Genomic DNA, 10,100 nt, shown 5'->3' on the forward strand with positions numbered 1-10,100 from the left:
GATTAGTTTTATTATATTCTTACAATCAAGTTTTTATAGCAGTGTAATTGCGATACATTAATACTGTGTAGACTCACCAACTTCTGTATCGCATATAAGGAAGCGTGAAACAAGAAAAGTTCTTTAGTTAGTCTATTATAATATATTTATTATGTGAGCAAAGCACTTTTGTTAGTCCGCATTTTTAAGTCTATTCAGTATCTATATTTAATATCAAAAATGCTGAAGAGTTTTATCTGTTATGAAGTTGTACAATCGTACTACTCAAGAGAGATACTACTTCGAGATACAAATTAAGCAAAACATGTCGCTAAAACTGTGAGAATACTGGTGAAGACGTTTAAAAATTCAAACACAAGAATGAAATAAGGAATAATAAACAAGGAATAACAGATTTCAACCTACTAGAAACTAGATAACCAGACTACACGGTTTCTTTTCTACACGATTTCTCAGATTAAATCTATTATTTCTTGTTCCTTATTTCTTTCACTGTGTATAAGTTTAATAAGAGTAACTCAATATAAATCAATTGTGTTGTGTACGTTACATGAAGACGAATTCGATTATCCAATTAAAAACTATTTCTTTTATTTTTTTTTGTATAAAGTGTATACTCTACTCTTTCGTACGTATAAATAAAATTAAAAAAAGATTAAGGATAACGTTGAAATAATTAGTGTTTTCAAGGTTCTAGTCGATAGTTAATAATATATATATATACTCTATTGCCCATAATGCTTCTAAAAATGGTTCGCGAATATAATATTTAACTTTCATTCATTTGTATTTCGATTTGATTAAAATATATGTAAATTCTTAAATATGATGATTATCGCATATTACATATATTAATTTTTAAATAAATTGTTAAATTTAAAGAAAAATTATTTACCTCGTATATACAAAGACTGTCCCATTAACTATTCTGAGCGTCATATTTCCGTGGAGGAATGTTAGACCACTTCGGGCACTTGACAAGGTCGCAAAAGCATCCTTCGCGGACATGACATCATCCATTCGAAGAATTGGTGTACCCGGTAATAACATGGTCATTAACACGATACTATCGGCGACTTCTTTAGGCATGCGTTGCCTCAAGGAAAGCTGTTTGCCATTCACCTGCGATTGACATATAAACATATTAAAAAAATCAAAAACTAAAACAAAGTATCTTTAAGACCGTAATGTGAATATACAACTAAGAAATGAAAGCCTTATACGGTCTGGATTTTTAATACCTCAATAATTCGGTGTGAATTTTACACACACGCGCGCTCGCGCGCGCACACACACACACACACACACACAATTTAACTTGAAATTATACAATAAAGATTATAAACATCTTTAAAATTGTGATAAAATTAATCTTATTATTTCTAACTTACGTTCCACGCAGGCCATGATGTAACCGCAAGCCATTGTGATATGCTCCTACGCAGATCCGTCGCGTTTATGCTCGCATTGGCAGTAGTGAGAAAATGTGAACTCTGCGGTAGATCAATCGTTGTTTTATCGTTATAAACTTGCAAAATATCTGCACGAATATCATCTTGCAACGCAAATAATCTATAAATAACAGCATCACGTTAGTAAATATTGATGACATGTCTAATTACCAAATTAAGAACAAGCATACCCTTTGCCAGCGGTTTCATTACGAACGATCTCTTGCCATTTTGATAACACTGCAGCGTTTTCTGAACGATCGCGTGTATAAATGTGTACTAGGGATTGGTAATTGTTCGGTTCTACGGGAAGAATACTTCTGGATTCGTCGTGCAGATCCGGATCTTCCGTTAAATATTGCGTGTTTGCCAAACGAAAACCACTAATGCCTAATTTAAGCCAGTAAGTAAAGATGTCCTTCAAAATAAATAGGACATAAGTTATAAATCAAAGCATGGTGAATCAATCGATTAAAGTAGAATGCGAAAAAACTTACTCCAAATTCTGCTATCACTGCTGGGTTGTTATAATTCAAGTCAGGTTGCGATTTATTAAATTGATGAAGATAATATTGGCCCCTTTGTTCATTCCATTCCCACGCGGATTCACCATATATATTTAACTGCAAAAGCATATTTTAAGTTAATATGCGTTATTCTCTTTCTGTGTCAGAGAATTACTTGTCAAAGAGAAGCTTAACTAACCCAATTATTCGGAGGGCGCCATTCTTTTCCACTGTTAGAGCTGGTTATTCCATCAGCCCAGACATAATAGGACGTGAATGGATCCTGCCTTTTTACAGATTGTTTAAACCACGGATGATCAACGGAGGAATGGTTAGGATCCAACTCCAAGAAGATTTGTTGATCTTTTTCCTTTGCTATCTTAATGAGGTTGCTCAAATCACTGATGTTTCCTAATTCTGGTTTGATGGCTTTAAAATCTATGACCTCTCCTACCATGAAAAAATAAGAATATTAATATAATTAAGATTACAATTAATATATTTTAGAAAGATAAATATGTGTAACTTTTGAGTGTATACATACCGTTTGCGTTTTCCTTCACCAGAGATGAGAGAGAAATAGCTCTGATATGTTGGTTTTTCAAATCGCTCAGTGTACGCTCCAGTTCTGTCAAATCATTGTTAAAAACATCTGAGACATCTAGCTCAACAATTGCGCTTTCCTCCCACAGTTTTTTCGGTTCAGGAGCAGAACATTTTGGCGCCACTACAATGATGGCTATGGCACCAGCTAACATGGCTGCCCATATCAGCCAAAAGGTAATGAACAAGGCCCATCTCAATCTGACCCAGAACGGATCGTTTGCAAATTTCATCAATTCTTCTTTTCCCATTCCAGAGAGCACTGTCTTCACCATCTCAATATCGATTTTGGCGTCGCCATTCTCCGAGATAAATTTCACCTATCAAAGAAGCGTATGTATAATATTAAAATATCTCAAATAGAGAATAAAAAAAAATTATGATATAATTATGAATATATAAAAAAAAAATTTATAATATAATTATCAATATAACTGGTATATACTAACATGGTAACTGATTTTCAAAATATTAAAGAGCTGATTCTTAAAGTTTTATAAATATAACAAACAAAAATATGTGCAATAATAAATATTTAGATTGTTCGCGTTGTCTGAAATTTCTAAAAATTATTATCCTTAAAGTAAGAAAACTATAATAACTTATCGGATTAGATCTTGCGAATATCAGACACGTGTTCACGCAAAATATATTTATTGGTTGACGTTCGGTAACGGAATTTCTCAACTGTCGTTGTGTTTCGAGTATTCTCGAATATTTCGCATAGGCTGGATTGTTCGACTTTTCGATAAACCTTCAGCTGTCTTATTCTCTTACTCTCTTACACTTTTTTATCTAATAGATAAATTACCGCATAGTTTATTTGAAGATGGAACAACCGGCCCTTATTAGAGCACACAATCAACGGTTTGGCCATTTTCGGTTACGTGTGCGCTCCTTATTTTACGTTGTGTATCTATATTAGTGCTTTACATTTACACACATATAATTGGTGCTTTCCAGCAAGAATACAGTCACACAGTATAACACAGTGAATTATTATATCCTTGTTGTCTGCCTACATTAAACAAGGATGAAAAGACTCACTGTGTTACAGTGTCTAACTGTGTCCTTGCTGGAAAGCACCCAATACCTTGCAATTGTAGCCTTCATCTTCAGCGCACTAATAAAAATTATTACAAATTGGAATCATTACAGATTACATTTCACCGTATAATCCATCACATAGACTACTCTAGTAGTCAATCTCCATGCATATTATGTATTTTTAACTACTTTCCCATAACCAATTGGCACACTGAATGGTCTCAAAAGATTAAGACCTTTAATTGTAATAACAATTATTTAAAACATGAAAAATTTTTTTTTTAAACTTATGGGAAAAGATATGAAGAATAAACCTGGATCCTCATACAAACAATAGCGCTTTGACATCGAACTCTGATTGGTGGAAAGTCAGACGTGAGGGTAAAATTTACCCCCGTCATCCATTTTTCACCAATCAGTGTTCAAAGAGCCATTGTCCATATGAGAATCTGGGCTAACTTTAAAAGTACGCAGAAGAATGGAGAATTTTCTTAGGGGAATGCTGAATCAAATTATCGAATTGTTACAGTTCTATAAAAATCTCTGAATTGACTAACGGAATGGACTAACTTGGAGCGTCTTGTCTGCGTCAAGTGCAGGAGGCACAAAATTCATCCCAATTTTTCCAAGAGAAAGTTTGAACCTCTTGATTCACAGTGAATGACAGAACGCAACCATAATAGGATGTTTAATATTGAAACACTGTATTCCTGACAAAGGTCTAAGACAATATTTTCTTTGCCATTTTATCCGATGCTTAGTTTTTAAATTATAAGGAAAAAATAGTGAATTACAGAACAAGTACAGAAGATAAGCAGGGACAGCTCAATAAGTGACACGAGGGATGAGCTCGCTGCGAGCAGTTGCTTATTACACGCGTATTATACATATATGCAAAATGAGAGGGAGGAGAAGTAATTATTCAGAACACCCTCGTGACGCGTTTTTCCATAAAATAAAAAAATCTAACAGAAAGGAGTATCGTGATGTTGCTCTGTCCTGTAAACCGATATATAAATCATTGAAATTGATAACTATTCGAATTAGGAAAACTATTACAGCCATGAAAAAGATGTCTCTCTACTCTTGTCATGTGTGAAAAGTTGTACACTCGTGTAGAATTATTCGTAGGTTTTCAACTTGGCACGCAAAGCAAGATTTAATTTTAAAAAATTGTCTTTAGTTTTACGGAAGAAGTGGAACGAAAAACCTTCGTACATACATGTACTTAATGATTGCGGAAAATTTCGTATCTCTCCTCCCTCCCCGTGCCGGCACGGAGGGAAGGGGGGAGAGGAAATGGAGGACATCATAAAATATATATGTATGTATGTACATACATATATGTAAAATAAGAAGAGTTCTGAAGAACTTCGCTCGGATGCTTTTATCTTGTATATTTTTTAAAGCGTTGCCGACTTAGACGGTGCCTTGATAAACATCTAGTTGTCCCGCGAATTTGGACTGAATTTGGACTCATCTGTTCATCCTGAAGCGCGTCAATGCGGCGTTTCAACGTCGTAAACTCAAATGCTCATACGTTTGCATAACTTCGCCATTTTCGCGGACATTGCATCATCAACTTCGGGAAGCAGGAGCCTTTGTGCAACCGTTTTATGATTGTCTGTTGAGGTAGAATCATTCTCCTAAGCTAAAAGTATAATCCAATCAGAGCGAAGAAAACGTACAACGGTTACAAATTAAACGAAAAAATTCTGCTGAATGCAACCATTAATATAAGAATATATGTGCGAACGGTTACCTTCAGGGAACCGCTGCCTTCGCAAAACTAAAGTCAATTTTTTAAAATTAAATCACACTTTGCGTGCCAAATTGAAAACCCACCAACGATTCCACACGAGTGTATCTTTTCACACATAGGCGTTCGCTTTAACGTTTATAGCTGAGCATCAATTGTCCTTGTTTAATATTTAATAAACAACGAAGATGAAACGTTGAAAGTATTGTGAACGCCAAAGCGAACCCAGCTATAGCAAGAATAGAGAAGGGTCTTCTTAATGGCTATGATAGATCTCCTAACTTGAAGTCAACTTTAATGATTAATATCTCAAAGGTTTAAGAGGGCAGAGCGACTTTTTTTTCCAGGTTCTTTCGCTTCATATAAAAACGCGTCGAATCGAATTCCATCAAAGAGATAATTATTCTAAATAACTACCAGATTAGAATCTCAGAAATCGAAATCATAGAAGCGAGATGATCGACACGAAGGAGATTCTCACCTCGGTCTTCTCATCCTTCTCAGTTGCGATCTTCGCGGTGCTGTCTTCCTTAAGCATCCGCTCCTGTACATCTTGATCCAGATCCTCGCTATTCCGTTTGCCCATGATGACTGATGACAGCTGTTACTCTTTTTGTTAATACTGCGCAGTGCCACACTTAGCTGCGCTGATCGTCACTGAACTGATCAGTGATCGTTACTGATCGTTTCTATCTTTTTGCTCCTTTGGCCAATGGCCTCGCCCTGCCCAGTCGGTCCAATCTCGCTGACGAAACTAACTCCCCCAGTGGTGATTTGGAATACTAATTATCGGTAGCTGGTCAAACTGGATCGAACCGTGCACAGTGTGTAGTGCCGTCATAGACTTCATATGGACTGGCGATATAAATATATAGGATCGATTTCGTACTTCTGTTTCTGTTTCTGAATCCGGAAGTGCAGCAGGGCTATTTTTTAATCTCATATAACCCACAATTTAAGAAATTTACAGTAAAATTGTGGGGATTTCACAAGCAACGCAAACAAATCTTATATTCTTAATTTAGAGATTTATTCTGTCAGCGAGTTGGCAACATTGTACATAACATATGTTGAACGGAATATTGTAGAGCACAGAGCTTTCCTTGTCCATCAAGTCAAATATATGCCAAATGATTCAAATGACCAGGCTAGAAATCAACGTCAAGCGACTTCTAACACGCTGCGAATTAATAGCGAAGGATGATCCACACCAAGACTGGAAGCTCGAAAAAGTGCGCGTTCTAAGAGCTAGTTCTTATTTCTACGTTTCTATCATGTTTTTATTTAATACACGTTACAGTTAAAATTTTATGATGAGTATAACTTCATACAATTGCTTAAAGTAACATCGAGATAATTTCATTAGATAATTATAATATTTATTATAGCTTATATATGTATGTTGAATTATTTTTATAACTGATTTCTTTTTAGAAAATATAGGAATTTATTATGTATAATCTATAATAGAACACACATAAAATTTACTACATGTATAATATTTATATTACACTATAAATACTTACGGATTATACAAGTTTTGTTTATATAAATTCTTTGTTTCAGTATATACTTTCTCTAGATGACATGATGAACAAACTGCAGACTTCACCAAAGTAATATAGTTTTAGTTATAAAATATAATATGTATTATTTATTATTAATACTTATGTACTAGAATATAGTATATACATAATGTGATCAGATGTTTCAAATAATTTCATCAGAACAGTCCAGCTTTTGGAATGCTTCCCCTGTCTCATTAAACATATTAAGTATCTCAATTTTAGCAAAAAGTAGCAAAAATATTTTATAAATTTTTTCAAATTATGAAATACAATATAAACCGCTTCCAAAAAATATATCAGCAGTTGAATGAGTTTTTTTTCTGAAATAAACGAAATGTGGATAACGAAAAAACTCAACTTTGAGTTTATATTTTAAAAGCAATATTAATAACAAGAATTAATTATTATTTCAGCTGAGAGAATTTTATATAGATATTTCTTGAGGATTTATTAATCTTGTTAAAGCAGATAATTGTAAATCATAATTACAAATAATTGCATTAGTTTTTAAAAATAAGTTGTTATTAATATATTTATTTTTATATCTATATATTTTTTCTTCCATTTTTTTGTTTAATAACATTTCCACTTTAGATTCAAAAATATCTGGTCACATTAAATATGCAGAATGTCTTCAAACTTGACAATAATTAATAGCAAACTCTTCTGTAGACGTAACGACAGTTATTAATATATATTAAACGAGCTGTTGAGCGATAATATTAATATTAAAAGTTATAAAATAAGATTATTTCGAAACGAAAATCCAAAATGTCAAAGTTATAATAATTTTTAAACAAGAAATGTTGTAAAGTTGATCATTGAAATTGTGCAAAATTCACATTCAGATGTGATACATCATTCAGTGAAGTTATTTCTAAATATCAGTCTTATTCTTGATACTGATGTAAGTCTTCTGCAAATGGTTCTTGTAACTGTTTTTTAATTTGATTATATTCATACACAAGTTATCAAGTAATGACGTTGAATATTTTAGTAATAACAACAAAATAAATCTCGAGTATCACTATTGAAAAAAGTGATACACATCGAACTGTCAAAGTTTTTCTTCCCTTTTAATTGACTTATGATTCCGATCGAACTGTCAAAGATATATCACATGTAAATGATAACTCACACCTTCACCGTACTATGTCTATACATTCGAATTTCTATAGTTGGACTTTATCTGTACTGACCTTCGTAAGAAGACAGGTGACATTTTTTAAAAATAATTTCAATGGTAAACATTTCTTATTTGAAAACTGAGCCTCAAAATTTGGATTTTCATTTTAAAATAACTTGGGGATTTTACTGTTAACTGCACTTGTGCAAAGTCTAAGAGAACCTGTACATTTTAAAAATTATCTCTATTATTATATTCCCAATATTAAAAATATTTGTGTATCATTAAAAAGTTGAATTTATAGTAAACCATCCAAGGATACTATGATGGGTTACATTAAGCGGATAAATTTTCTAAAAGGAGTCATAAACGCAATGAAGTTGTCAAATCCAGTGGAGAGAGTGGTTGCCGCACAATTGTTATCAAAAAATTCAGTGTCCACTAACAATTCCGCCAGTACAAATATTACAACGCAAATACATCAGAAGACTGTCGCTAAATACAATCGAGAATTACGGGAGGAATTATTTCATAATAACAGAGGTAACTTATATACATTTCATGCTGGACCAATTTTAAATGACTTGACTACACTATGTAGCTCATCGATGATCCACGGCATTTTTATGTTATATTTGTTAATCTTCCGTGAACCAGGAAAATCATATGTGAATATATCTCATGCCCCATGCTGTACTTTATTATAAATATACTATAATATGATTAGTAACAACGCACTCTTCAGTTGCATGAAACTGGCAACAAGCGCGCGGTACTTTTTAAAAAGTTATAGAAATTTATCTTGCTGGGATATATCACATCCCACCTGGTTCGCGGAGGGTTAAATAACATGTATTTCATTAAAAAAATTACAAAAATTATTATAAAAAAGAAGGCCTAATATACCAATATGCATCATATACCACAATTATATATCTATTATATAAAAAAAATTATTTTATAACTATGTTCTTTCTGTTTATAATTAAAATATCAAACAAGGGTACAATCAGATTTCCACCCGAGTGTCACTCAAGTGTTATTTTATCCTTGTTTATAACATTCAGTGAATAATGATAAGAATGATATATAGATGACACTTGTCAGATGAGAATCTGAACTGATAATTCAGCCTGAACAGAAAGTCTACCATCATTGATGATCCATGCAGTATAGAATGTGTTAATTATAAAACTAAAGATAGACTTTTACATATAATTCTCGACATTAAATCTCGTTATATGTTACAGAAGTAAATAAAGATGGTGTACGACAGAGATTATCGAGCTCTAATATCAAGGATGAAGATCTGGACGCTATTTTGAAATATAATCGTAATATTCAGGAGAAGATCGCTGAAAATATGCTCTCCATGACTAGCACTATGAAGGAACATGCATTAGCGGCTAGTGCTATCATAAAAAAGGATATTGGCACGCTGGAAATGTCTGACAAATTGACTGATGTAAATGCTATTAATTTAAAGAAAGAATCCCTAAAGTTAGAAGAGCACACGAACTCAAAATGGAGGTGTTGGGTATGGCTTATGATAGCTTTCGTTCTGATTGTATTTTTTAGTAAGTATTTCATATGTTAATTATACAAATGTTTTCTAGGGACAATGCGGCTGAAATTTCCTTATTTATTGCTCGAATTTCTAAATTTTATGATGTTATACTGTTGCCAGTAGGTTGCCAAAAGTATTAGTAGCTGAATTGTCATTTAAGTTGCATTAATATTTTTATGTATTTCAGACATGGTGTTATTTATGAAAGTGAGGAAAAAAATTTAGGTAATTTTCTGGCTTATCTGTATAGCGCCATAAGTGTGCTTGTAAAAACACCTGTGCTACCTAAAATCACTTGAAAATCTGGTAAATATATTACAAAATAGCGATACATCAATTTACAACTCCATCCAACATCATTATAATTTAGCTTGTTATGCACAATTTGATTATTATCATGTTTCAAGAAATATTTGGACATTATTTTGAAACATTCCTTGTTTCTAATGATTGTAAATGATGGAATTTAACTC

At 32.9% G+C, this 10,100-nt stretch overlaps 2 protein-coding genes across 4 annotated transcripts in view; one reads left to right on the forward strand and one right to left on the reverse strand.

The window, feature by feature from the left end:
- The window catches only part of LOC108753002 (maltase 1), a 7,298-nt gene extending 1,241 nt beyond the window's left edge, over positions 1 to 6,057 (reverse strand). The window contains exons 1-8 of one of the 2 annotated variants that reach the window (XM_018494281.1): positions 5,848 to 6,057; positions 2,502 to 2,880; positions 2,157 to 2,407; positions 1,949 to 2,074; positions 1,643 to 1,869; positions 1,392 to 1,572; positions 896 to 1,122; positions 78 to 83 (exon numbers count right to left, since the gene is read on the reverse strand). In XM_018494281.1, coding sequence (XP_018349783.1) covers positions 78 to 83; positions 896 to 1,122; positions 1,392 to 1,572; positions 1,643 to 1,869; positions 1,949 to 2,074; positions 2,157 to 2,407; positions 2,502 to 2,880; positions 5,848 to 5,952 — 1,502 coding nt within the window. In that variant the 5' untranslated portion in view covers positions 5,953 to 6,057. The remainder of the gene's footprint in view (positions 1 to 77; positions 84 to 895; positions 1,123 to 1,391; positions 1,573 to 1,642; positions 1,870 to 1,948; positions 2,075 to 2,156; positions 2,408 to 2,501; positions 2,881 to 5,847) is intronic. The other variant, XM_018494282.1, reaches the window with a different exon arrangement.
- Positions 6,058 to 6,170: 113 nt separating this feature from the next.
- LOC108753009 (vesicle transport protein USE1) lies at positions 6,171 to 10,003 on the forward strand. 2 transcript variants are annotated; one of them, XR_001939588.1, is made up of 6 exons: positions 6,171 to 6,598; positions 6,933 to 6,982; positions 8,365 to 8,603; positions 9,311 to 9,597; positions 9,677 to 9,746; positions 9,815 to 10,003. XR_001939588.1 is itself a non-coding variant. In XM_018494298.1 (5 exons), the coding sequence occupies exons 1-5, from the start codon at positions 6,497 to 6,499 to the stop codon at positions 9,850 to 9,852; spliced, it is 756 nt and encodes a 251-aa protein (XP_018349800.1). In that variant the 5' UTR covers positions 6,171 to 6,496; the 3' UTR covers positions 9,853 to 10,003. The 2 variants fall into 2 exon arrangements, 1 of the variants encoding a protein (XP_018349800.1); XM_018494298.1 differs by lacking the exon at positions 9,677 to 9,746 and having other exon boundaries at positions 9,311 to 9,637.
- Positions 10,004 to 10,100: the final 97 nt, after the last annotated feature.

Source organism: Trachymyrmex septentrionalis, unplaced genomic scaffold (genome assembly GCF_001594115.1).
Source record: "Trachymyrmex septentrionalis isolate Tsep2-gDNA-1 unplaced genomic scaffold, Tsep1.0 scaffold63, whole genome shotgun sequence".
NCBI lineage: Eukaryota > Metazoa > Arthropoda > Insecta > Hymenoptera > Formicidae > Trachymyrmex > Trachymyrmex septentrionalis.

Excerpts from the sequence above, each read along its gene's own strand:
- LOC108753009 (XM_018494298.1), top strand. The coding sequence starts at position 6,497 with ATGATTCAAATGACCAGGCTAGAAATCAACGTCAAGCGACTTCTAACA. Across the intron at positions 6,599-6,932 it reads AAGACTGGAAGCTCGAAAAA|TATATACTTTCTCTAGATGA; the intron begins GTGCGCGTTCTA and ends TCTTTGTTTCAG. Across the intron at positions 6,983-8,364 it reads AAACTGCAGACTTCACCAAA|TAAACCATCCAAGGATACTA; the intron begins GTAATATAGTTT and ends TTGAATTTATAG.